This window comes from Aedes albopictus, chromosome 3 (genome assembly GCF_035046485.1).
Source record: "Aedes albopictus strain Foshan chromosome 3, AalbF5, whole genome shotgun sequence".
Lineage (NCBI taxonomy): Eukaryota > Metazoa > Arthropoda > Insecta > Diptera > Culicidae > Aedes > Aedes albopictus.
Window position 1 is genome coordinate 378,366,937 of NC_085138.1, and position 27,919 is coordinate 378,394,855.

Consider the following 27,919-nt stretch of genomic DNA (forward strand, 5'->3'; position numbering starts at 1 on the left):
ACAATTTCTAATGCCAAAAAAGCGTTTCCGATAAATAAGTGCTTCAACGAAAGTTATTGCAAATTGGCCAAATTTGTATTGTAATTGTAATTTTTTGCATATTTTTCAATTGATTCCGTTGCCTTGAGTTCATCAAAAATCGATGGTGCTCTAGACTATCTTCCCATGGTTGCTCTAGAATCTAGAGCAACCATGGGAAGTAGATCATAGAGTGAGCAGTTGGATTTGTCATTTGGATTACGGACTGCAAGTGTGTGGAATTATAGAAAACATATTCAAATGTGACCTTTTTAGAGAAGAGGAATATTACACATTATTGTAGTCTAATTAAGTGCGAAGGTAGTGCCTATTCTGCTACTAAAATGATTTGTTGTCAAAAAGAGATAGATATAAAGATGTTTTGCACCGAGATAAAGAGCAAAAGTAATTTACACGTGCAGCCTTTGAATTTGAACGAATTCAATGATTTTTTCATGTGAAATTCTTTTGATATTTTCGCTTATGACAGAGTAACGAATGTATGCATTCCAACTACAAGAACAGGGAAAGGAAAGTGACATTTTTTGTGGGATCTCTATCCTGAACTAGTCATTAGTTTTTGGGAAATAAATTTCAACTATCGTTAGGACATGTCACGTGGAATGGAAGGGGACATGAATTAGTTAGGCCAATGCAGAGGCAGAAGGGCAGTGCTTGGTTAGTATGGGTCATTGATTCGGTAGGTGTGCGAGTGCGAATGGGGTCCGGAATATATCAAAGGGTGGGACACTAGATGCAAGATATTGTCATTGATGTCAGACGTGTGATGTTGAATTTGGTTGAACTTCTGGCATTCTGGCTGAAAGTTTCAGTGGGTGTTAGTTTTGGAAAAGAAGTGTGAGAGAAACAAAACTAATCATCTTTTTATTTATGCATTAATGGAAATTCGAGAGAAGATTAAAGTTTCAAACAATCCTCTTCTTGGCAATACAACAACTTATTACGGCAGTGAATGAGATAAAAACAGAACTCACAAAAAGAAAAACAAATAGAATTAAGGTAGTTTTTTTTTCGAGCAACAAAATTATAAACTATAAACCTTGGCAGTGAATGTAAGGAGACATGTCTGAAACAAGCAATAACCGCCCGTTTTCTCTGTATCGATACACAACTTCTATAAACATTTTTACTTTGTTGTTGTGGATGGTCAATCTAGATGTAATACCGAAAACAATACAGTAGTGTACTTTAGAAAATGGTGAAATTTCTTTCGATTTCAAAAAATTCGGGTCTGCTTAACAACTAGCTTGGAATGTTGATGACTGATTCAATCGATACGATATAATTTTTCTAATGGAATGACGTATGGGTTGACTGTTTTCATATAACGTGAAGGGACTGAAATTGGACCAATCGGAACACTTACCATATGCAAACCGTAGAGAACCTTGGCCATGGCGACGATTCTCTCGACGGTCTCTTCGATCTTGTTGCCCTGCTTCTTGTCGGCCTTTTCGATCGACTCCTGAACAATGGCGTCCTCCTTCTTGCCCAGCTTGGAGTACAGGTAGTGCTGCCAGGACATTTCATCCGCCGGGTCCAACTTATCCGGAAGGGTCAGTTGGGTATGAGCGAACTCAATCACTTCATATTCCGGCATTTTCTACAAAAAAAAAAATGTTGATTAGAATTATTCAGATGAGGTAGCTTGTCCAACATACCTTCAGATAGCGATCCTTACAGTGCTGAACCAGCTCTTGCTCCTTACCGGCGAACAGGTTCAAACCAACCGGCAGCAAACGCTTGAGGCAAGCGACCATCAAGCTGGACTGGATTTCCTTGTCCTTATCACGCTTCTTATCGCGCGCACGCTTCTTCTTCTTGACCTTTCCGCCAGCGGCTGGCATGTCTCCGGATACGGCAGCCGTGCGCCGCGTCGCCGTCGGCATGATCAGTGCCATGTTATCGATTTCGTTGGCAGAGATGAAGTTCTGCTCCTCCTTCAGGAAGTACTGACTCTTTGACCAGACGTTGAAGATCTCGGCAACGTAGTTGTAGAGCTCCTCCGCCTCGGCGATGTTATCCTTGAGCCAGTGATTCCTCTGCAGATCCACGTACTTGATCAGCAGTGGATAGAACGAGTAGATGTCACGAACCAGCAGCTGCCAGTCCTCTTGAATCTGCGCCTCTATTTGGGACGTATCGTCCGTGGAAGACTTCAGGAAACCTCTCAAGCTCTCCTCCTTGTGGAACATGCTGTCGACTCGCTTCTTAACACGTTCGGCCAACGGAAGGAAGACGTCTTTCAGCAATTCTTCAGAACTGTTGATGATGATCTGCTGGGTGAAGCTAGCGATACGAGTCATCCAGGGTGCGTTTTCATTGGCAATGTTCTTCTTGATCATCTTCAGAACGTTCTTGAGCAGAAGGTTCATATGATCAGCAGTGACCATGGTAACGTGGTTTCCAGACTGTGGACTGACGTTGTCAGGCCCTTGGTTCCACCAGAAAGGCAGATACGAGCACAGCAGTGGCAAAATTACGTCTATAATATGTTGAGCATCCTGGTAGGTCTTCTCCGACTCGACAAAGTGGTCGACTTCGGACAGTATGGTTTCCAGCGTTGGCATGGAGCTCTCCATCTTGGTCATGATATCCTGAGCTTCTAGGGAAGTATCGGCAATGCGGTTCAACAGTGAGAATGGATTGTGCTTGTTGGCATGAGGTTCTAGGAAAGCTACCGGGAAACAGGAACTGAAAGCTCCTAGACAAGATCCCAAGGCTGGCTTGTGGCGTTCGATTTCGGTCTTGAGATACTTGCGATCACGGGTAAGGGTACTGTCAGTTCCAAGAGTGTACAGGGACGACAGGATCTTGTATGACGCTACCTGGATCTCGTCCACTGGAAAAGACAAGATGAATCAACTTACTTTAAAGATCAAACACGCCAAGTTCTATACTTACGTAACAGATCACTGCCATAATCGCAAGCAGCCAAGTGATCGAACAATGCCGTCAATACCGGAAGAATGACCTGATTGACGTATGCCAACGAAGTCGACGTCTTCAGATGCGTACCGCGCAAGCGATCGTACTTTCCTTCTTGCAAGTTGAAGATAGTCTGCCCCAGATCGTCGGCAGTGTTGTTGAAGAACGTCAGCATAGAGGTACGGATAAACTCCGGACAGTTCTTCACCAAGGATTTGGCGTCAATACTCTTGACCAGCACCTGCAGACAGCGAACGGTGATCCTCACATCAGCGCCGAAGGCTGCCATTCGATATCGCAACAAGCTGGCCAATTTGGTAAACAGTGCGGCCACCATCTCCTTCTCTTTCAGCGAGGCGGCGCCCACGTTGTTCGTGGCGGTAGCGATCGCAATGAAGTAGTTTCGGTTCGTTGAGAAATACTTCTCGATCAATGGAAGCACAACCTTCGAGAAGAACTTGATATCCCTGGTGCAGGTCTTGAACGACGATCGACGGCTGAAGGTCGTCGATGGTTTCAGTAGCTTCATGTTGATAGTGGCCCGATCGATGTACGAAATCAACTTCTCCAGTAGCGAATAGGCGAAGCGGGCTTCGATAGCTGCCGCGGTAACTCCCGGCTCCTCGGTCATTCCACGGGATGGTCTGGAACAAAATTCTGGTTAGTTTTTCACGGTCCTCGTTTGATCCCTGCCACAACTCACTTATGCAACTTAAGACCCTGGTACTGCAGATACTTCAGGAACTCCTGCGATCGTTCGCGATCCTTTCGCTTCTCCTTATCGGTCAATAGATCGTACGGCACCAACTGAGCGTGGATGGCCCCACCGCAATGGTGCAGCTCCTCAAACTTCTTCTTGGCCCAGATGTCGTGCGAGTTCTCCGCCAACCGTTCGGCCATGTTCTGCATTTCTCTACTCAGCGTCAAGTTGGTCATGTCAACCGGATGCGGATTGTAGTTGAACGGTGAACCTGTGTCTCCCTGCAATTCCTTTGGGTGTTAAGTGGGGACCCAGAGATGATAGGGGTTTCACACGAGGAAAGGGCGTTTTCCAATTGTTGGCAGGTCAAAGATGAGGTTTGAAGGGCAAAATTTCGATCAATTTTGAGTGTAATTCAGGGGTTAGCGTAAATATTGATCTGTTAGTAAACAGGGGATCAGTTCTGTACTTACAAGGTTGGGTTTGGATTGTCTGCGCATTGATCCGCGGTTTGAATGAGGGACGTCGACTTCGGAGTGATCAACGCGCCAGTTAAGCGCAAGCAAGGCCTTAAGGGCTTCACGAACCGGTTCTCTGTAACGTTCTTTCTCCTGTAAAATAAAAAAATGTGTAACTCTGTTATACCAGAACAAAACGCTCTACGACTTACGTATTCACTCAGCATAGTGTATGGCTTCAAACGCGGATGGGTCTTATTAGTATCGGACCATTGATCGCCGTAGCTCCAGCCGTTCTCGAATTTCTTGCTAGCCCAAGCGTCGTGGTAGTGTTCGCTGAACTTTTGGGTAATCTGGTTGAGGTCGTTTGTCAACTGAACCACGGTGGTATCGATAGGCTGGGGATTGTAGTGCGGCTGATCGGGGCTTGTCGTTGGTTTTCCGTAAAGATCATCGTCGGAGTTCTTGGACAAACTGTAATCCGGTGGCAGAGCGCAACCGATGGCGATAAGGCAAGGCAGTGCTTTACCGAACAGCTCTGGATCGTAGTCCATGTTGCTGAGTGAATCGAAGATGTTCGAGAACAGCAACATGGTGAGTCGTTTCTCCTCGTCTGAAGATGCTCCGAATTGGGAAGCTTGTCCACTGCCCGTTGTTCCGTAGTACTTCGCGCAGCGATCGTAGTGAAGCGTCAGCAGTCGTAGAGCAACTGTAGTGTACTCGGACAGCTTGGAGACGTCAACGGTGAGTTTCCTCAGCAGCTTCAGCAACATAGCTGGATGCATCGCTGAAGTCAGCGCGACCAAGAAATCGGAAACAGCCTCGCGTTGTCCCTTGGTTAGCATGCGATTCTTAGACATGCGGTACACGGTGTGCAGGGTGGCGTCCAACAAGCTAGCATAGTTCTCAGCTTCATTGTAAAACTTGGAGTGTTTGATGAGCAACGGCAGGATGGAATTGCCGATGTAGCGATTCATGGACAAGGCCATGTCACTTTCCGATCCGTCGCTACGATCGAGGATAGTAGCTGCACGCAGATCAGGGAGGAACGAATCCTCCAACAGTCGGTAATACAATTCCTGCGTTTCGATTCCATACACGCGCTCCAAGAACAGCACGATGCTTTGCTTGTGTCCAGGAACCAAGCCTGATGGCATGTCAGATTTGGGCCTTTCCTCGCCCGCGGCCGGATTGTTCAACGTAAACTTAAGACCCAGCACACCCTGGAGATCTTCCAGCGGTACCAAGGAACGCAGAATGGCACGGGCTCGCAACGATTCGTTCTTGCCTTGTTCAATTACCGATGCATCCGGTGCGCAACGGCCCAATAGATCCACCAGCGTACAGTAGAAACACAGAATGGCAGCTCCGGTATCGATGTAGTCTTCGTCGTCGTCTCCCTCGGGAAGAGGGTGTGAGAAGCCTAGACCACTGATCGTACCTTCGGCCTCATCCTGCATTTTTCTACGCTCGGCAATCTTCTCGGACATCTTGTTGGCATCGATGATGGCTTTCAACAAACCTTCACCTTCACCACGAAGCGCAGGACCCAAGCACTCCGGACGTCGGATCAGCAGACGAATGACCAGATTGGCATTCTCTTCAACGCTTTCACCATTAACCCAGACACAGAAACGCAGGAAATCCAGATAGCGTTCACCTTCCACGGGATCCCAACCAAGATCCGGATAGCCACGCTCAATCAATTCGGAGTTGCTTTGCAGACCGCAACGAGATAGATAGACGGCGATCTTCTCCAGATAGTGTTCACGGAGGGCCAGCGCAAGTTCGGTGTTCTCCATCAAACTGGAATAAGCCACATCGAGGGGTGTGGAACCTCTTAGACTAGGTCTGGACAATAAAATGTTGGAGTTTTCCAGCAAGAAGTCGAAGTGGTCAAACATGGCGCGTTGATTTTGACGCCCTGTACGACAGAAGTAACACAGGAAACGACAGCACGCTACGACCATCTGATGAGATGTATCCTTCTCTTTGGGTGCGGTTTCTTCACCCTCGGCAGATTGAACTGGTGCATCGCTCTGTGCTTGAGCGCGGCGACCCAGAGTGTTCATCATTACAGCCATGACGTTCTCGTGAACTCTTAGGATGCGGATCAAATCCGGGTGCTGGAAAAACGTATGATTGTTAACCAACTTCCACAAGCGTTTTCGCATCAGTTCTTCTTCCTCTTGACTCATCTGTACTGGCAACAGGGCGCGGATTTGACTCAAGCCAACCCACATGTTTGCAACATCCCCGGTTGTCTTGGAGTTGATGACGTAAGTCTTGTTCAAAGCGTTGATGAGTTCTCCAATCGTGTCGTACTGTCTGACCAACAAACCGAACATCTCTCGAACCAACTTGGGGTTTTCGATCTGCGACTCCTCCGCCCAGGATACGATCTGTTTAATCAAAACTTTTCGGAACACTTCCTCCGGAGTCTTCTTTTCAACTTCCTCCGGTTCTTTGGGATCTTCCTCCAACTCCTTGACGGCGTTTATGAAGTTGTACAGCTTCTTCAGCGCACCTGGTTTGCTTTCATCCACGGGCTCGGCTGACTCTTCTTCCGGCTCTTGTAGGGCGTTCAACGACACCTTACCCATCAGTTTCTCGTGGAACTCGATCAATCGTTCACGAAGTTCACTGCCACAGGAACAGTTCTCCAGGTCTTCGCCTTCCAGATTCTTGAAGCATAGGATGGCGTTCATCTGCTCTCGCGGTGGACAACGGAACTCGCGAGTTTTCTTCGCGGCGACAGCGCTCGGCAGATCCGACTGCTTGATCTCGATGTATCTGTTGGTGGGGGGTTTGATGAGTTAACTGATGAAGTTGATACAATATTCAATGATTTCTAACCTTCTCAGCTGATCCTGCTGTAGATCACACACGTAGTCGTGAGCGAAAGCAATGATGCTCTCTGTCCTGTGACGCAGCTGCACGTCGTACAAGTGATGCAAGAGGTAGCACATCTGAAGCTTGGCACCTTCCGCCATCTTCATGGTCAGCAATCCCTTGCGATGTTCATCCTTACCTTCCTTCTCGAACGCGGGATCCCACGTCTCGGGATCAATCATGATCAGCAACTTCTCAACATCTTCGTTGGTGATCACACCGACCAACAGCAATCTGTCGATCAGCTTGATCAATGGCCTGGAATTCAGTGGAGGGGCGCGATTAGCTGAGGACATACCACACGAATCAACCCATAGTACTCACAGGAACAGATTCTCATTAGAACCGCCGATCGGGTCACGGTTGTGCACCTGATTGATCTCGACCGCCTCCTTGAGGGCGGCCATCACAAACTCCCGCACCACTTCGAGCGGGAATCTTGGCGAATAAAGCGAATCAATTGCCGGTATTGGTTCACTGGAAGAATCTGGTGCTACTATTGTTGGCAAATTCGATTGTGGGGGTGAGGGTGATCTGGAGAGGGAGAGAATGGCATGCCCAGAATGTAGAGAAACAAAAGGGGGGGTCGGGGTAAACTTAAAAATGTTGAACACAGATCTACTGAATCGAGCGAGAGAGAGAGAACACTCGTTTGCAATGCTACTCGTGTACTAAAAAAGGGACGTCACAGATAAAAAGCGACAAAGTTGTGATATCTGGTGGAGGTTAGTGTAGTTCTACGTGGGATTAGGAGCATTGTGCTGTACGATGAATAGCTGTGCTTGCAACTATCCTCACACACTTCATTTTTCGAGGGTTAGTTCAGATGTGGTTAGAGTTCAGCACAGTTTACTTCGTTCGGGGCAGATGTTCTACTTACGCAATCTCCGTCATGTTCATCTGGGGTCTTACGGAAAGGGTCTGTAGGGATCGGAGTGAGTGGCACATCTCCGGATCGACGTAAAGATCCTTCAGTTCCGGACCCAACGGGATGATGAACTCATTCTTGCAGACCTCCCTGTAATAGCCGGGATTAATTAAACTCTGCAGTTGAGGTTAAAGTCCTGAAGTCTTACATGGTATTGGCGTGGGATTCCAGATGTAGAGCGATCAGCAGATCATAGAATCCGAGACGGAGTGGTCCGCTCATGTACTCCGATTGAATGGCGTAGAGCAGCTGCTTCTGGTCAACGTGGTTACAGAGTGCGTGAGCTGCGCGATAGTTGGACTGATAGCATAGGGCTGAATACAGTGTAAGGGTGTGAGCGTGGAAGGACAAAAGTCGATCCATTTCGATTAACTCTAGGATGTCTATGCAGCGATCTTCTTCGGGGATGTGCAGAGCCAGCATGGAAACTGGATCTTCGCAGAGCATCGACCAACCGCGGATGTCGGAGAGCTTGAGGGCGTGCACTTGTAAGGCAGTATTTGGCACACGAGCCCATTGGTGAGGCTTCAGGCATTGGACCTTCAGCCTGGGTGGGAATTGAGGGTTGATATGTTTGTCGCCTGTTGGCAGAACCGCGGCCGACAAGGGTAGAGTAGTCGGAGTACGGCCCAGTTCAATTTGGAGGATTTCCTTGCTGGTGGCCTCAACGAAGATGGCAGGGAACAGTTTGGTTTCCGGCTCCATCAGGAACACGTGGGAAGTCTCTTTGCCTTCGCAGGTGAAGCGAATCGTACCGGTGGCAGTATCGACGAAGCATCCAACAAACATACCCTGGGAAGCTCCCTTACCAGAAGCGTCTTGAGTGACTTCGTTGAACAGCTCATCGGCCCGGACCATGTAGCAGGATTGGCGGTTGACGCTGAATGAGGAAAGATGCAGTTAGCTACTCGAATACGGATTACATTACCTGAACTTACACTTCCACGGTCTTCTCGCTTTCGTCTTCAACGTAGATCGCCGCGTGGCGGACCTTGTCCTGGTTGAACTCTTTGCTGTGCACGTGGTACTGAGTGGTTACCCAGCCGACGTAGACATGCGTTGGATCCTGACCTGGGAAGATGCGCACACCGTAGAAGTATTCGTTGATCAACTTCAAGCAGTCAGCGTCGTAGACTTCGTTTCCGAACGACTCAACACCCTGTGGACTGCCCATGGACTTGCGCTCGGCAGCCATCTGGGCAGCTTCACGGGTACCGGTGTTCGAAACGCGCGTGGCACTACGAGCAACGGTACGTTGCTGCATGGTTCCCTTGCGAGGTTCCGGCTCCGGCGTGCGGCGATCCTTCAATTTGTCCTTGCTCTGATCACGCTTCTTGCCGAACAGCCTGAACGGACTTCGTCCACGCTTCTTCCGGTCGTCATCCATTTCGTGATCTGAATAGGCATTCTCCGGATCGGACATGTGCATTTCACCGTTGATTTCGATCCCTGGTGGACTGAGGGCTTCACCTCTACGGGAAGCACGTGACGGACGTTGCGGTCCGTGACGCATAACTTCATCGGATTCCACTCCATCTTCGGAGTAGTTACGCTGCAGACCCTTCAGGTCGTTCATGGTGAAACCACTCTTCATGATATGATCCAGATGAGCACCACCCGGTTGAGCTTGATGTTCGGCTTCCATCAGTAGACGATGCTGACGGATACGGATCTCTTCCCAACGGTGCATCTTCTCGGTTTCGCTGTTAAAGAGATCGGAGGTTACTCACAATAACTGAAGAGTTCTGCATCGGAATTACTCAATAAAGGAGGCATCGCAGGTAACGGGGAGCGACAACCGCAGGAACTCCCAGTTGGCCTTTTCCATCGTTTCGAAAGTGTTGTGCGAAATTTTCAGACATGGCGGCGTATCGGCACCACCCGGAATACGGGTGACGTCGATCTTGCAGTCCGGGATGTCCTCGTTGTTTTCGAAGATCGGTTGATCCTTGGTGTACCAGTGCGTAACGGCGCGTTTCATGTTTCTGGAATGAGGGCATAGTAGGTGATTGGGGTCCAAACATCGAAGCCAGAGGTTACTTACACACAGAAGGGTTCGTAGCCCTCTTGCAGACCGCAAGTGGTGAACCACTTCAACGAGTCGACGTCTTGACCGTAGACTACGCGAGCTTTCTGGCCGATCTGAAAGCGATTGAAGAAGAGGTAGTTCAGTAATTGTCGACACGTGGGAGAGGATCGATATACTCACTCCAATGGTACAGGCCGGTACGAAACCTACTCCTTCCGGAGCGGTCACATCAGCAAACGTGGTTTCGCCGCCGAGGGCGTCCATCAACAGTTCGCCGTTCAGCGAAAAGCCTGGTTTGGTTATGGAAAGAGAGATCAGTTCAGTGGTTTGGATTGCTGTTCATGAATAGGGATTAGACAGTGAACAGAAGCTATCGTCTTATTTTGCTAGAATTATTTGTCGCAAAAGTCATGCTATTAGCTCAATTCAAAAATGGCGTCGGAGTTATCTAAAGCGTTACTAGTTGGCGGTAAAAGCTTAGTTATTTGCTTGACAATCTTTGTATTTACATTGTTGATTAGGCGTCACATAAAAACTCTTGTTCAACTACGATGAGGATGGAATTTTGAATGGATGGAATCGGCGTTGACGAAAACAAAAAGATTTTAGGTAATGAAAAGTGGGAAATTTTCATGCAATCAAACAAAATCAATTTTGGACAACATTCTCTTCTACTTTTCTCACTATTTGCTTGCTGAATTGGAGGTGGAGTAAACAGTGCAGAGTGGAGATAAATATGTGAACGAAATTGGGTTTGTATAAACAGGTCAAACCAATCAAAAAACAAATAAGACTCAGAAGAACAAAATAAAACCCAAAACAAAAGATCAAGAAAAAGCGCTGGCCAATCAGAACGGTTTGTACAGAATAAAAACAATCGGCACTACTACTGTCGCAACTACTATGGTGAACAAAGACAGCCCGAGTTATCGAATTAAGTTTTTTTTTTTGTTTTGCATAGGTGTTGTTCTCAAACAAATCTCAGTCGACGGAGGGCGTAGCGCCGCCCGTCCGAAAAAGCGTTGAAAGTGTGGTTAAATGTCGAAAGTAGTGATAAATAGACAAAAAAGTGATGCAAAGTAGGCGGTTGCAGCTTGCTTTGCCACAAGGTTGCTTGGATGCGTTCAAAATTTATTAATTTGCTTGCAAGACTGTTGCGTTTGTCTAGTTGGTTCTTATCGTAGTAAAAATCGGTAGTGGTTATTATTTTGGCTAAATTTGAGATTCCTTACTGATCGTATGATCCACTAAGTCAAGAAATACACCAACGATATCGCTAGGTACCCACTGTTTGCCGAATGATTCCGTTGCACCTCCAGACACTTTTTCTTCCTATAAATTTTTGAGGGGAATTGATTTTTTTTTCAGAGCATTTGGAAACACGAATTAGCCAATCGTGTAGATCGTGAGTGTCGTCGGTATGGTATGAGCGTGTTTGTTTGGGAGTTTTTCGATTGTGAGTGTGTTCGTGTGAGTTCAACGCGGTTCGTAATCGCAGTAGGCGTGGTCATGGCACAGTTTTTCGAGTACAGATTGAGAGAGAAAAGAGAAGAAAAGAGAAAGAGAACAGTTTTGAGTGGCACGAGACGAACTTTTGGTTCCTAAACAACGAACAACAAAGACAAAATGCGTTGGAAGCGACTCTCGTTTGATCGAGTGTTCGACGATTTGGACAGATGTCATGCTCAGTAGATCCTATCGTGGTGAAAGCTGGCATCCCTTCTTCAAAAATCGTTGAACACTTGAGTCAACGATCATCCGTCATCTACAGAGTTCCTGCAATGACGGCGTCCCGAATCGATGGAATGACAGCGGGAAAACGATTACGTATGGACGACACGTAGATAAACGTTTGTAGTAACAAAATGTAGTTATCAAAAAACAAGAAGCCTTCGCCAGTTCTTTTTCAAAAAACAAAAATCAAGGACTGGGATAGTGCTTACTCGTGGTCTTCTCGGTAACGTTTATGAGGCAACCGATGATGTCTCCGACCTGGTATCGTCTACCGAAATCTTCAACCGTGTGCAGGTGTAGCTTACGTGCCTACTCGAGAGGGATAGAGCGCGTGGACGCGTTTTGGTGCATGGCAACAGTAGAAGTAGCAACAGGGGGAAGTCCCAGGCACGCGGTTACAGAGGTTCGTGTAGGTGGTCACAGGAATAGAAGTGAAGGTTTTTGGTACACTAACTTACGTTGGAGATTTATTCTAGATTTTTGAAGTTTAAATCGGCAGTAGTGAAACGGTTCATGGTGAACATGTAGGAAAATATGTCTTGGCAAAAATTTTGTACTGTAGTTTCCTTGACCAAACTGGCTGTAGAAGATAGTGTGCACGACAGAAGGAGGGATGGTGGGGTGATTGTTGTAGATGAGGAGAGTCGAAGGCGATCGCAATACTTACATTGTAACCATCGAAAGCCCACGACGAATCATCGCTACCAAGCATTGTTCCGGGGTTACAGTCTGCACGTGCCCAACCAACCTACAATTAGAATAATCCTATATTTCTGTGAACTCCATAATTAGAACAATCTAGAACGAACCCTCATTGGACCAGCAGTCAGCACTTCGAACTCAAAGTACCACTTGCCCGAAGTAACAGCGTAGTTCTTCTCCGCTCGATACGTTCTGAACGCAGAGAACTTCTGTCGGAACGCTTCGGCAGCCAGTGCTTCGTTGGCCTCTCCGGTCGGGGGATCCAAGTTATAGCCGTAGATCAGCAGAGTCCTCACAGTTTCCGAAGCCGTATCGCGGTTCGCCTTCTTGATAGCTTCGTCCACTTTGCTGTACGGCACCAAGTGGGGACTACGTCTGTTTTCACCGTCTTCGTTCAGACCGTACGTCCAGCCTTGCTGGATACGCTCCTTTGCCCATAGGTTGTGAGTATTCTCGGCTAGCAAATCGATCAGCTCTTCCATCTTGGGGTTTAAAACGGCAGCACTTAAATCCAGTGGAGCGGGCTTGTATCCATTGCCTTGCATGTAGGGATCGTTTGGCAAACGAATCGGGCGAATTCTCGCCGGAGGCTTATCCATCGAAATGTAGTACCCCAATGACAAAATGGTCTTCAACGTTTGTACGGCCAGTTGACAATCGTAACGCTTCTCCGCAGCTGGCAACTTTTCGAAAGACGTCAAACAAGGATGGATCCTGTACAGATCGTCCCTGCGTTCGCCCCAGGTCCAACCTGCTTCGATTTTGTTCAAAGCCCACATTTCGTGGATATTCTCCGCCAACTTATCCTTGATCGTCTCTACGGAAGCTGGCAACGTAACGGACGAAGTGTCTACCGGTTTCGGTACAAATGCCGAATCATCCTCTACCAACCACGGACCGGCCAGCACATTCTTGTTCAGGTTTCCGAAGAAGAAACACGGATCGAGGCTCAAGTTCTGATGAGGCATAAGGCACTGCACTAGCGGCGAAAATCCTAGCGGTGGGTTGAACTTCATTCGACCGTGATCACCACCGAAGAGGAAACGGCAACTCAGCTTGGACGAGCAACTGATAACCGGGAAGAACATACCGTCAAGGTTGAAGTCCGTGAAACAGCCGTGAACGGGTTCGCCATTAAACGTAAACCTGATCACTGGGACACTTAAATCCAGCGTACAGCCGATTACGTCGTTCTTCTTGATGAACGGTTCCGAGATATTCGAAAACACGACTTGAGTTCTACGCCCAGCGGACCAGAAGAACACACCGTCAAAACCGTACGAAAACAAATCGTCACCAACTCCGTTTCCACCCCACTTCTCACCGCCTCCCGGATACGGGACGTATCCATTCGTGTTGGCCCAACCGATTCTCAGATGCGGCGACATGTGCGTAGTTTGCTCGATGTGATCCATGGTCACCTCAAAGTACCACTTCTGGTACACGGCTGATCCTTCCACACGTCCAACAAAAATATTAGGCCGAACACTCGCCACGTGATCTACCAAGCTGGTTTGCAACAATAGATTCTTTCCCGGTAGCAAGAAGTCGCAGATGTTGTTCTGCGATGATCGCACAGCTACTCCGTTACCGACGCACAACGAACACAGAACATCCAGAACCTTCGGGTCGCGACCGTGCTTCTCCAACAGCGAAATGATCACCTTGATATGTTCGTCTCTCATCATGTTCAACGCCTCCGGAGAGTCGATCAGAACGCAATGGAGTACATCCAGCATACCGGAACCCTCGCTGGAGGCTTGCGATCCCAATCGGGAGAACAGCCAGTTCAACCGGTTCGAGTTGGCAAACTGAGCACAATTGGTGTGGTTGCCCTTGATGATCGCGGCTAGCAGTTGGTACAGATAACCGGAGATCATCTCCCAGCTTTGACCAGTTTCATCGCTGGCCAGGAACGACGCCAGGAAGCCTTGCGAAGAAATGACGTTGATCTTATCGATGGCTTCCAGAATCAGATTCAGAACACCCTCCTCCTGGAACAGATCTTGACGGTTACGGAGGGCCCGCAGCCGGTTCTGACGCTCCTCGTGCTCCATGTCATCTTCCGGTTGAGCAAAGTAGTTGATCAGATCCTCCAAGCACATCACCATCTCGCCGAGGTTGATCGTCTGCAGGAAGAACGAATGCCGGCGGTTCTGCTGAAGCGTTTCAAGGCCACTGTAACGAGATTTTGAAAAATTATGGAGTACTTCAATATCTAACGCAATTGATCATACCCAATGAATTTGGTGAACAGATGCGAACACTTGCGGATGACCCGAGCCGTCCGGGATTCCTCCTCTTGCGAGCGGGAAAAGTCCAACCCGTCGTCCATCTTGCCTTCCTCGTGCAGTACGGCTTGCTTCTCCTCGACCTTGCCGACGCCCTTCTTCTTGGTTTCGTAGCTCTTGTAACTCACCCACAGTCCGGACTCGTGATGCTGCATGATCACGGTGGAGTCACCGTACTTGATGATCGGGGCACCGATCACCTCGAGATCCTTGTCTTCCAGCACCACCTTCTGATCGTCCTTTTCCGCTCGCAGCACGAACGCCGTCTGCGAAGTGGTGGCCTGTTCGCGTTGCATCAAGATCAGCTCGTTGTTCTCGTTGACACCCAGATAGCGACCGGTAGTCAGGTGACGAATGCGCATCGGATGCGACCAGTTGATGAACCCTCCGGCCCATTTGGTTCGCGCCAGCTCCAGTCGCCAGAGGGATCTAGCTTGGGACATCACTGAGCCACCTTCGTAGACAACCATACTGTGGAAGAAGAATGATTAGTTAGTACATCTCTTATGGTATCGTAAAGCTGACTCACTTCTGCCCCGGATCTTGACCCCATGTACTCGGTATGGTTAGACACTCGTCGCCTCCGTGGAAGAACCGAAGCACATCGCCGCCGAACACGTATCCCACATACTTCATCCGAGAGATACCGGTACCGTAAGGCTGAACGCTCCAGTGCGTCACGTGGAAGCTGGCATTGACAATCGAAAGGTCGTTCTCCTTGGTGGTGTGCTAGAAACGGATGTCCCCCCACAAGTTAATCAAAGTCGTTTTCTTTATTGTAAGCCTAAGGCTGCACCTACCAGATACCGTTCGGTTGCCACCGAGACCAGAATCAGATCGTCACCGACGCGGACCTTCTCACCCTCGGAACGCTGCTTGCTAGCCGGATGAACCGTCCACCAGCACGCCTCGCCCTGGCTGTGCTCCTGCAGACCGACGTCGAACGAGAGCTTGTCGTTGGAAGACGACGTCGAAAGGCACGCTAGATACTGTACGGGAGGGTGGGGGTGAATAAAATTGCTATTACATGTATATCAAATTTTGTGCTTTTGGGAAGCTTGATGCCGAGAGCCATTTTTCTGCAGTCAGTGCATGCTAAGGAAAGTAAGAGTAATCGTGGCCTGAAGCAGGCGGTACGACCCGATTCGATTTATGCATAGGTGCAACGGATTTGTCACATCCTTTCCTGCCAACGTACCGAACGGAAGCATAGATGGAAATCCAATTAAATTGTTTTATTTTTAGCGCCTTCAGAATATTCTATGTGGAAAAGTATAGCTCCAGGATAGTGAATCTGGTACGATACAAGAAATAGGCAAACCTAATTTAAAGATATTTGTCACACTGGGGCAGCTGTGTTTGTCAGAAAAGCAATCTAGGTGTCTACCATTGCAGCCATTCAATATTCCTTAACTTGGGGAAGGACTATGCATTCATTGTGAAGATTTGTATCTGTATCTGAAGAAAATGTGAATTAAGTCGGAGAAATTATTGCTAAACGAATGCTTGGAGAAATTTCTAATGGAATTCATCGAAGACTTGAATTGAGACGAAGAAATTCCTCTTCAAAAAAACCTTCTGAAAGAATCCCTGGAGAAATTGCTAAATAAATCCGTTAAGCAATTCGTAAAGAAATTCTTGAAATATTCCAAGAAGAATTTGTTTTAAAAAAAATTGATAACATTTCTAAAACAATTACGAATTGATGATTTCCTCAAGAATCACTGGAATAATTTTTTAATAAATACGTGAACAATTTTCCGAGAGAATCTCTGAAGGGATTTTTGAAAGAATCCATGGGATTTCTAAAGAATTCCATCAAATGTTATTTGGGAGAGAAATTTCTGGAGAATCTCTAGAAGAATTTCAGAAGGAAATGCAGGAGAAATTTTTGAAGTAATTCGTGCAAGATTGCCATGAAGATTATCTGAATAAATGTTTGAAGGAATCCCTCGATTATTTTCTCAAGGTATCCATTATCCATTTTACAATTTTGCAAGCTAGAAATGGAAAACTTTTGGAATGAGTTACTAGAGATATTTATGGAGGAATCCCTGAAAGATTTTTTAAACAAATCCCTGAAGAACTTTTCCAGGAATCTCTGACTTCTAACGGAAACGTTGGAGTAATTTGCAAAGGAATCTATAAAAGAAATAATAAAAGAGTTTCTGAAAGAATGACAAGAGGAATTTTTGAAGGAGTCCTTCGATGAAGTTCTTAAAAAATCCCTGGACGTTTTAATTTTAAGAAATCGGTAGACCAAACCATGGAACATTTTCTAAAAAAAATCCACCGAAACTTCTGAACCTCTGAAGCAATCTCTTAAAGATATTTTGATGGAACTTTTAGGATAAATCCTTGAAAGATTTTTTGAAGGCTTTCTGGAAAACTTTCTGTAAGAATCCTTGGAGAAAATTCTTAAGCAATCCATGGAAGTTTTTGTGATGGAACACATTCAATGGGAATTTATGTAATTTCTTCAGATAAATTTCTTAAGAAATGCAATAGTATTTGAAACATTTCGTGACGGAATTTCTGTGGGAATTCTTGGAGCAATCCATGGAGAAATTTTCAAAGTAATCCCTGGAGGAATTTCCAGATGCTTTTGTGCAAAATTTTCGGAAGAATTTATGAAGAATCTCTGGAGAACTTCCTAGAAAAATCGCATGAGAAGTTCCTGGATCAATATCTAGAAGGTCTTATGAAGGAATCATTAAAGTAATTTATGCTAAAACTTCTATGGAATTTTGTGAAAAAGTCCGTGGAGAATTTTCTGAATTCCTATGGGATTTTCTAGAAGAATTCATGGAGCAATTTCCGAAAAAAATCGCAGAGGAAATTTTAAGGTGTTTTCTAAAGGAATCCCTGAAGAAATGTCGGCTTAAATTGCTTTCTGATGGAATCTTGACGAATTTCTGAACAAATTCTTGAAGGAATTTCTGAAGCTGCTCAAAAAAAAGTATTTTTTTTTGTGAAATTTATGGAGGAATCCTCCCTTGTGAAATTTCTGAAAGAATACCTGGAGGTATTTCTGAAGCAATCACTGAAAATAATTGCTAAATGAATATTATTTGAAATATTATTGAAAAATATTATTTGAAAGTATCCTAGGGGAATTTCTGAAGCAACTCTGTGTGAAAATTCCAAAGTATCTCTGGGGGATTTTCTAGTAGGTATTTGGTATTTGGTAGATTTTTGGAAATATTTCCGGAAGAATTCTTCTGTGTTGGACTTTCTAGGCTTGAGAAGTTTCTGAATAAATATTGAGACGATCTTCCGAAGGAATCTCCGCAGAAATTTATGATAATATTTTTGGAGGAAGTTCTGAAGAACTCCTATCAATATTTGCGAATGAATCCTCAGAAGATTTTTCTAAAGAATCCGTGGAGGCATTCCTGAGCAAATATCTAGAGCAACCCCTGAAGAAATTTCTCAAAGTACCAATGAAAAAATTACAGAAGGAACCTTTGCGAGGAATCCCGAGAAAAATTCTTGAAAGAACTCCAGGAGAAATTTCTAAAGGACTCTCGGAAATAATCCGCAAAGCTATCCCGGTGGGTAACCCTGAAAGAATTCTTTAATATTTCACTCTTCGGACGATCCCTGTTTGAATCCCTAAAAGAAAACCCAGGAAAACCCATGGAAGGAATCCCTAAAGCACTTTGTGAGGAATAGAAGAAGGAATCCATGAAGGAGTCCTGAAAGAGATCTCTTAAGAAATCTTGGGAAGAACCTCTATTTGAAACGCAGGAGAAATTCAGGGAAGAATAACTAAAAAAAAACTGTAATTTATTTTTTAATCTGCAGTATTGTTCCGATTTTATCACGCCTATTTTTAAAAATGCTTTTAAATATTCTACAAAATCTATATGCATTTTCAATATTTTTAACGTTGCAAAACACGTCTTCAACATTCATCTTAAAGGAGAGGGGAAACACTTGCTCTCAAATGTAACAACAAATGAATGAAAAATGAAGGACTGACGCGTGGAGGCCGTGATAAAATCGGAACATTACTGTATTACAATTGTTTTGAATCTATTACAATTAGTTTAGTTTTCATGGAAATTACAGAAGCTTCTTAGAAGGATTCAGATATGTTTTAAAGGCGCACCAAGGTTTGTCAGGGAATTTCAGAAGGGTTCCGAAAGGATTTCCGTTGGATTGAGGGAATGCTCCTGAAATCTCCTGGAACGTCTTTGCAACCCCCTGAGATCCCTAGAACACCCTTTTAACGCCCCTGAAATCTCCCGGAACCCTCTGAAAGGAGAGTCCAATGGGCGACTCTTCTAAAAGCGCTTGAAATTTTTTGGAGCGTCCTCCCGAATAGAAATTGTAATGTAGAAAACAACAGCATACATCTATGAAACCTTAATATTTGACGTATATCGTTGTTCTCCTAATGTATTCAGACTTCAATGTAACATTTAAGTACACAGTAGTACATAAGATTTGCATGTAACATCAAAGTTAAACATCAATGTGATGTTGAATTTAACATCCTATAACATCCAAAGACAAACTCTTCTAATGTTACATCATAATCAAATGTTATATTGATTTCAACTGTTGCTCGCTTGATACATCAGACTACATCTAACGCCATATAAATGTAATGTAACATTAGAATCGAACATCATATTGATGTCACGCATTGCTCAATCGAAACATCAGAAAATACATATCATGGCACTAGAATGAAACGTTACATTAGAATTAAATGTCATATTGTTGTTAAGTGTTGCTCGCTTGAAACATCAGAATACATCTGATCACAGATGGTTGTAATGTTACATTAGAATTTGCACATCATAAAACATCTAAAAACGTCTATAACAAATGACCGAATTGACGTCAACAACATCAGGAATCGTCTAAATCGTATGTTTTTTACATCAACATACATCAAAAATACGTTTGAATCTAATGTATTTGCACATCATAAAACATCTGAAAACGTCCAAATATATTGTTATTTTACATCAACATACAAAAGAAAAACGTTTGAGTTTTATGTTTTTTGCACATCAAAAAACATTTGAAAACGTCAGATTTTGATGTTTTGGATTATATGCTTGACATCAAAAAAACGTTTGTTTTCCTGATGTATACATTATGTTACCTTGCATAAACACATCTGAATCGTAATGTTTTCTAATGTTCAACATCAGAAGTACATCAAACCTTGATTTTGATGTATACATCGAAATTTAACGTCAGGCTTATGTAAATTTTTATTCGGGCTTGATCCTTTTGAAACTCTTGGAACCCTAGAACGACCTGAAATCTTTGGAAACCCCCAGGAGCTTCTTGAAACCTCTTGGAACGCATTTAAAATCCTCTGGAATGCCTCTGCAATACGTCTGCAACCTCAGGGATCCTGGAACACATCTGCAACCCCAGAAACGCTACTGAAATCATCACAAACGCCCTGTAACGATCATGAAGCCCCCTGTAATATCGTTGAAAGGCCCTTGACACGCCCTTGAATACCTTGAAATCTCCTTAAACCTATAGACTTCTTGGATTGCTATTGAAACGCCCTGGATCACTCCCGCAAGCTCTGGAACTCCGCTGAAATCTCTTGAAAACCACTGGAACACACCTGAAAACCCCTGTTACACTTTTGAAACGTCCGAAAACCCTTTCATTCACCTTGAACATCCCAGAAACCCTCTAAAAGTCACAGAAACCCCCTGAACCGTAGCTGAAGCTCCTGTTACGCCGCTGAACTCCCCTGGAACACCTCCTAAACCCCAGGAACCCAGGAACACCTCCTAAACCCCATTCAACGTCTTCAAACTCCCTGGAATGCCACTTAAGCTAAATCAAAACCCTCGAACCGTCCCCGAAATCCCCTGGAACATTCCTGAAATCCCTGTAACGCTCCTAAAACCTCATGCATTCCTCTGGAATGTCCCTGAAATTCCTTGGAAATTCTTAAAACGCTTGAATAGTTGGAACACCTCTGAAACCCTTTGAAACCCCCTGAGACTACAGGAACGCCGTTGACATTGAAAACAAAAATCTGGAAGTCACGCCTATGAACCTATAGGTAATACCAGTGTTCAGCAATCGGATCATAAATACATAATTAAAGTGAGAAGGGCGATACATAATGAAAATATAGGTGCGTTTATCGTTGGCGGCGCCTGCTTTTTCTTTTTTCTTCAGAAGGCTGGCTCCAGAGCAACGTTATCCTCCATTTTGGACATTTGTGCCATGACATTTGTCTCTGGAGGCATCCTGAGGGCTTCTGGGGTGCTGCAAGATCTTTCAGAACGTTCCAGGGGAGTTCCAAGACGTTTAAAGGAGTACCAGAGAGCACCAGAAGGCCTCAGGGGAGTTCAAGAGGGTTTCTGGGGAGTTTTTAGGGGTGTTAGGGACGTTTCGGGGGGTGTGTTACGTTAGTTTTAGGTACGTTACATGGGGTCCGAGGGTATTTTAAGGGTATTTCGAGATTTTTTTCAGGAAGTTTCATATAAATTTCAAAGGCGTTTTCGAGGGTGTTGGAGGATCTTAGGTACGCTACATGCAGTCCCCCTCGGTTTTAGAAGGATTTAGAGGGTATTTTAGGTACTTTCAGAGCATTTTGGCGGGTTTCAGAGGCGTGATAAACAATTAAAAACTTTTTTTACGATTTCGATAAATTTAAGTGATCCCTAACAACTTTTGTTCGAGCACTTTTTGTTCATAGTATTTTTTAGCATTCAAAAGTTTGAAAAAAGTCGTGGGCGGGAAGAGGTTAATGGTGTTCCTAAAACCTCCTGAAAGATACGACCCTGACCCTAAATTTCTCGAAATATGAAATGCCCCTGAAACCTTGTCACCTCTATGCAGAGGGTGCATGAGACCAAGAGACAAAAGTTGATAAAACAGAGCGGTTCCTGTGAGTATCGGTCCCCCGACCCACTTTCTTGACCCACAGCAAGAACCAGGTTCTAGAAAAGCGGAACCAACGCTGAACTAACGAGCCATCCCAAACCAAGATAGAAGTTCAAATCTCACAAAAATAGGAATGATCAATGGGGTGTGTACTTACGTTTATTGTGGTCTTAGCCTAATTATGCTTATCCTACGGTTCTGTTGGTGTGTGGTGCAGTGTAATGGTGTATCCCTCGGCGTCAGCGAAGCGATCTGCTCTGTCCGGACAGTTCTGGGGGTAAAGACCACCGGCACCATGCCGGCAACCCCGCTGCTTTGCACGCCATGAACGTTCTTACACCACGACATCACCACCATTCAACAGGGTGTTCACCACCAGATTTTTGCTGGTTCAAAAGAAAGGCCTTTAGTAGGCATCGGGTGGCATTAGTGGTTTAATTTTGTATAGTTTGGGATATTGCTAGACATCACGTTTGTTATATTTGTCTTATTTCTTACCGATCTCATCTTATGCTCACTCTTGCTGATCCATCAGCAAGTCCATTTTAGGTATCACTTCTTCTTCACCGTTCTATAGATACAAGAAACACAATAAATTTGCCAGTTTGCACCAAACACTATAGCCAACTCACATTGGTCAGACAACTAGATGGATAGAGTCACACAACGATTCGCACTATTGGGGTCTGTTTGACGGTAAACCAATAACTGATACTTGTCTCCTATCTTACAAAGATTATATGGCTATGGCATGTGTGCTCTCGTGAGTGATATACAGTTTGGTGGTACTCATTGTAGATCGGCTTTCGTGACGAGTAATAACTCTTGCTCTTATCAGAGAATGAGCACTTATGTTAGGGTTACTGATACCAATGATTTGTTTTTATGGCAACGTTTTGAATCGGGTTCAGGTGGGATGAACAGGTGTATTACTTCAGGTGATGTCGGGTGGATTTTAAATTAATTTAATTTGCAAAAGCAGTTTGCGCCCAGCGGAGCATCCATTGAGGCATGCGGCGCGATCAATCGATCATTGACAACGATTGATCCGATGACAATGTTCTGTTGTAATTGTTGTTTAGTGTAGTGATTGACATGGTAATAATCGACTAAAACTCCTGTGTCAATTGGTGTGGCTGAGAGCATTTATCATCAGCTCATTACGCGAAAGCAATAGTCACCTGCCACAGTCATCAAGGCAGAGGAGCAGGTTACAACCTCTTGGAACGCTATTAAAAAGAGCCAGAAACCCTCTGAAACGCCCCTGACGGAACGCCCTTGAAAGGTTCCCCAATTCTCCTGAAACAACTTCCTGAAACGCCTCTGAAGCCCCTTGGAATCCTCTTTTTTTTGGGCTCTCTGGGAACTTCCAAAAGTTTCCGACATCGTCCCGTAGATGGGCAACTTCGAGCCCGAAACCGGTCGACCAAAAAGGTAATTTTTTAAAGTTCCTTTTAATTAGTAAGAACGATGAGTGTTGTGTTCCGTCTCGTGTTCGCGTATTTTGTGATCACCCCAGCCAATGGCATAAAAAGAGGTTCCAGTGTGTTGATTTACCAGCAAAGCTTATTTCGTAACAACAATTTTAAAAATTTAATTTAGGAATTCAATTGAATTTTCAAGTGGTTTTTAAAGTGAAAAAAAATATAATTTTGTAAATAAATCGGTACAATATCGTGTATAAATTTTGCAACCATTAACTAAGCTGGATTTACAAACCAATTTTCAGAAACTGTTCATTCTATGGATCTATAGATTCTGAGAGGTTTCTGTTCCAGTGAAGTTGGTGTGAATTTGATCAATTTTAATGCATCTGTATCCGGATGGAATCATAAGAACAGACAAACAAACATCTTCCTACTCAGAAAATTGAAAACGTTTCCACTTTGTGCCTCTGTCAATGTTGCTTTCTGCTCGCGTATTAAGCAAACATGCAAAAAGAGCCGCGCTTCTGCGACAGAAGAGATGAACACGTTTCTGGCCAATTCAGTTGTGTAGCTGGACAATAATTGGCAGTAGGGTTTTTATTTAATTTTCGTCTATCAATTTTAGAGTCCCTGATGAAGGTCCTATATGCGACTGAAACGTTGGGCAAGATTATATAGCAGTATTTGAATTTTGGCGAGACTGAAAAAGCTATTTTCAAGTTACATTCCATCATAGTCGCAACCAAAACTGATATCTAAGCACCGACCAATAATGATCAAATTTATTATTGCTGCTCGCTCAACACTTGGCCAATTTGGTATCAATTAATAAATTATAAATTAGCTTCCATGCCATGTAAAAGAATATTTCAAAAGAATTACAATTTCCTGCGCTAGATTTTAAAATGGTCCCTCGGATAATGCTTCCGTACAGTCCACGTCTATTTCGGGCACAATTTGAATATAATTCTCGGTACACCTTCTTCGTACATAGGATGTTCAAAAACTATGATTTGACTGTGGGTGTTTGTTGGAAAAATCGATCAAATTCTTCGCAATCCCAATCAAATAATGTGTTCAAAGTACGATTGAACAGAAAGGTTTAAATTGAGATGGATGTAGCTTTCAAATAACGATCGAAATACACCATCACAATGCAACGAAGAAATCTTTCTCTGTGGTTGTGAAATACGATGTTTAGTATGCATAAAAACCACGCACACATTTGCTTGTATCCTCCCTAGCCGAAGAAAACTGTAAACAAACAATAAGGCACGCTATCTCCATGTATTATGAAAAGTAGATGTATCTTAAAGTTTATTTGCTGGAATCGTGTTTTTGGACCTCTAGATTCAGAATATGTGCGATTTAAAAAAATCCATCTTGGATTTTTATCCCATACATTTTTATATGGGATGATATTGACCTGAAAATGGTTTTTCCGTCATTTGTATGGGAAAATAGAAAAAAAATCAAAACAATCGAAAAACCCTAGATGAAATATTTTAAACCTCACAGATTCTGAAACCTGAGGTCCAAACTTACGATCCTACGGAATAACATTTGATTTTTATACTACTTCCCTTTGGGCATAGCGTGTGAGGCATTGGCAAATATAAGTCGAAATATCTATTTTCCGTCTGGTGTGGCGGGAAATGACGCATATGACGAAGTAAATTTTTACTCTATGAGAAAAATACTACATTACTGTAAATATGTAATTCAGTATGTGTATATGTAATTCGTTACAAAATCCAACTTTTTCAGCAGGCTTTGCATTTACCCAACTCGACAAGCTTCGTTGCATTTTTTATCAACTCGTTAGCTGCATACACCACTGACGATTTTCGCACGCGTGCTGAATCATCAACTAAAAGTTCAAATTTATGACCGATATGCGTCACCACCAGATCTGTGCCTCTGTGCGGTGTTGCATCTGTTTCCGTATCCAAACACTCTTGCCTTGTGCCGCCGGAAAGCAACAACACCGAGTAGTGTGTTGGTATTCGCTTGAATTCAAACATCCACAAAAACACGTGCTTCAATTCACGACGAGCAAAGCGAAAAGCGCTCGCCTGCCGCCGTGCCGCCCGCCAGAACCCATCACGCTTTTGTCGAAATCAATTGACTCGAGCTGGGCTGGACTGGAAGAGCACGTATCGTATCGCGGCTGAAGCACTTCTGTGTGCTGTGTCGATAGTTTGTTGCTGTTCTTTCGACGAGGCACACGATTCGATTGCGTGACTGCTTATCATTTAGCAACTCTTCTGTCGAAACGGTATTAAGCTCGGGGCCCGGGACCCGGGCTAATACAATATGTACTTTTCCATTTATCTTTCGCTATATTTTTGGAGCCGGAGGAGCTGTTGGTTGCCCCTCTGTGTGGGTTTTTCTCTAATCACAATAACTCCGCGGCGTCCGCCACAAGTGGATTACGAATCTACTGCTGGAATCGAATTTCTCGATTGTTTCTGGAGGGGGTTGGAGTTCAATCATCCAATAATTATTATTGACTACAACAAACATGTCGAAAAAAAGGCGATAGGATAGTCAAGGTCAAGGTCATTCTCTAGTAGTGGTTCTTTCACCCAAGCTACTGATTTGAAACATCTTTATTTTGATTGATTGGCAAATTGATTCAATCATTATAACACATGAGGCACTCGTGGTGATGGATTGCAGGTCTCTTCGGGGTAGCATTCACTTTCACTTTCACCATCGAAAGAGTTTTTCATTTTGCACCTCATCGTACGTAAGTCAGAATGGCCGAGCGGTCTAAGGCGCCAGATTTAAGCTCTGGTTCCCGTCTGGGAGCGTGGGTTCGAACCCCACTTCTGACAGTTGTTTTTTTTTTATTCGCGTGATTTTTTCGCTTCTCCATTTAGGTGGATTCAAATTTATTTTTGACTTTTTGCCTCCCCCAAGCCAAGGCAAGATTTAGCATTTTGAGGGGGCAGATAAAAAAATATTTATCAAAATATCGGGTTTTAATGGAAATTCTTTAACAAATCTTATGAGTTTTTAATATTTTTCAGATTAAATGCTTTATTATTTTTATCGCCCCTCGACCAGCCAAAGAAAAGTGGGACAAAAAGTGGAATAAATATTTTTATGTTAGTATGAAAACTTGCATGCAACTTTTGGAGGGTGACTTGTATGGGAAATGTCGTACCTAACATAAATTGCTTAAAGCTATCAAATTCGATTTGGTAAAACGAAATATTTTGCATACGTCGTTAATTTAGTTGTTAATAGACCAATTAACCTTTTGATTGCTTAAAAAAATATTTCCTTGCTTAAGGACAAGGTATTTGGAGTACATAGCTCAAATTTTCTAGAGCACCGTTTATAGGAACCGGTGAACGGATTTGGATCAAAATGCATCATGCTGATTGTTCAGTGGTTGTCATCAGCGTGATGCATTTTGATTCAAATCCGTTCATCGGTTCTAAAAAACGGTGCTCTAGAAAATTTGAGCTATGTACTCCAAATACCTTGTCCTTAATGGCTTGCAGTCAAAAAAGCCCAAAATCGCATATTTCGTCCTATAAATAGAGGTGTAGCTCAAAATTGTGACGTGTTAGAACAAATCTGAGCCCGGATTTGGATTCAGCGGCCCAAAATCCTTCGGAGACACATAAGTTTGCTCTTGAGACAGACAAAAAGTTAATTTTTGTTACGCTGTGTTATTGTAGAAATCCCGGAAGGAATTTCTGAAGTAAACAAAGAAGTAGTTCCTGAAAGAATCCCGAAAGGAGGTCCTGGAAAAATCCCGAAGAAGTTTTTGAAGGATCTCAGAAAGAATTTCAGAAGGAATTCCAGGAGGAATCTCCCATAGAACTCCTGGAAGAGAGTGTAGAATTAGCATCTAAGTTAAAATACACAAAAATAAAAACTAAAAAAAAACTCCTGGAAGAAATTACTGATGGAATTTCGGAAGGAGTTTCCCAGAAATCCCAGGAAAAATCTCAGGAGTACTTCCTGGCAGATTCCTGGCAAGAGCTCTTAAAGGAATCTCCTTGGAAATCTCAGAAGAAACTCCTGGAATCCTACATAAAACTTCTGGGGGAGACCTGGATCGAAGTTGTGGAGAAACCGCGAAGGATTTCTTGGTGAAATCGCGGATGGAATTCCTGTGAGGGGTTCAACCGTTCCGTCATCATGTCATACCACCCCATATTTTGAATCAAACCAAACCACCCATAAAAATCTGGCGAAATTCACCGAGTCCGAGTTAAACAACAAGGCCACGAAACATCAAAAAATATCATAGCAATTGCCTTACGCACTGCCCTATTATGGGTGATACACATTAGTTACAGCACGAGTTGTACATTTATCCAACGAGGCATGCCGAGTTGGATAATTATGACGAGTGCTGTAAAAATCGAGTTTTGCAACGAATTGTATACAACATTTTTTGCAATGAGAAAAAAAATATCACTATAATATGATAATTTCCATCAGTATCATCATGCTTCCTGGTGGTTGAACGGGATCACCCATGTGTTCTATCAAGTTAACAAAACAAAAATCAAGTATGCAAAACTTGAATCAAGCAAGCTGTGCTAGGGTAAGTGTACCAATTATGGCTATAGTACCAATTATTCGCCATAGTTGATTTTTACCCTTTAACGATGTAAATCAACAAGAATTGTTTTGTGAACAACAAATCACGTTCACAAAAGATAGTCATATTCATTTAAACTACACAGTTTCCTCAAATCATGGTAGAAATAAATCATTTTCCTTAAAATTTCGGCTTCCTTGCACCCTTTTTCGCCATAGTGTACCAGTTATGGCTAACCTCATAAGGGATGCATGCAAATAGTGCGAAAAGGAACCGAAGTTAAAAAATGTAACCATAACTCTGGTACAGGGCTCCAATCATTGGCACACGCTGTAA

General features: G+C 44.0%; 1 protein-coding gene, 1 long non-coding RNA gene and 1 other non-coding gene across 12 annotated transcripts in view; 1 reads left to right on the forward strand and 2 right to left on the reverse strand.

The window, feature by feature from the left end:
• LOC109399084 (ryanodine receptor) overlaps window positions 1-27,919 on the reverse strand; it is a 61,816-nt gene that overhangs the window by 14,206 nt on the left and 19,691 nt on the right. For 2 of the 10 annotated variants that reach the window (XM_062855780.1, XM_062855784.1), the window contains exons 3-23: window positions 15,502-15,690; window positions 15,231-15,430; window positions 14,648-15,172; window positions 12,518-14,588; window positions 12,376-12,456; window positions 11,207-11,306; window positions 10,155-10,264; window positions 9,990-10,087; window positions 9,706-9,930; window positions 8,884-9,648; window positions 8,094-8,825; window positions 7,898-8,035; window positions 7,342-7,551; window positions 6,982-7,275; window positions 4,338-6,918; window positions 4,141-4,278; window positions 3,671-3,948; window positions 2,944-3,611; window positions 1,701-2,881; window positions 1,406-1,642; window positions 1,079-1,191 (exon numbers count right to left, since the gene is read on the reverse strand). In XM_062855780.1, coding sequence (XP_062711764.1) covers window positions 1,079-1,191; window positions 1,406-1,642; window positions 1,701-2,881; window positions 2,944-3,611; window positions 3,671-3,948; window positions 4,141-4,278; window positions 4,338-6,918; window positions 6,982-7,275; window positions 7,342-7,551; window positions 7,898-8,035; window positions 8,094-8,825; window positions 8,884-9,648; window positions 9,706-9,930; window positions 9,990-10,087; window positions 10,155-10,264; window positions 11,207-11,306; window positions 12,376-12,456; window positions 12,518-14,588; window positions 14,648-15,172; window positions 15,231-15,430; window positions 15,502-15,690 — 10,934 coding nt within the window. Of the gene's footprint in view, window positions 1-1,078; window positions 1,192-1,405; window positions 1,643-1,700; window positions 2,882-2,943; window positions 3,612-3,670; window positions 3,958-4,140; window positions 4,279-4,337; window positions 6,919-6,981; window positions 7,276-7,341; window positions 7,552-7,897; window positions 8,036-8,093; window positions 8,826-8,883; window positions 9,649-9,705; window positions 9,931-9,989; window positions 10,088-10,154; window positions 10,265-11,206; window positions 11,307-11,917; window positions 12,018-12,375; window positions 12,457-12,517; window positions 14,589-14,647; window positions 15,173-15,230; window positions 15,431-15,501; window positions 15,691-27,919 lie in introns of all 10 variants that reach the window. The other 8 variants (XM_062855781.1, XM_062855777.1, XM_062855782.1 and 5 more) reach the window with 6 other exon arrangements.
• Window positions 19,143-26,307, reverse strand: LOC109424948 (uncharacterized). Its single transcript, XR_009998590.1, has 2 exons — window positions 22,219-26,307; window positions 19,143-22,157 (listed from the first exon to the last, which is right to left on the reverse strand). It is a non-coding gene; the product is annotated as an uncharacterized LOC109424948 (long non-coding RNA).
• On the forward strand, window positions 25,770-25,853 carry Trnal-uaa (transfer RNA leucine (anticodon UAA)). The gene has a single exon. It is a non-coding gene; the product is annotated as a tRNA-Leu (tRNA).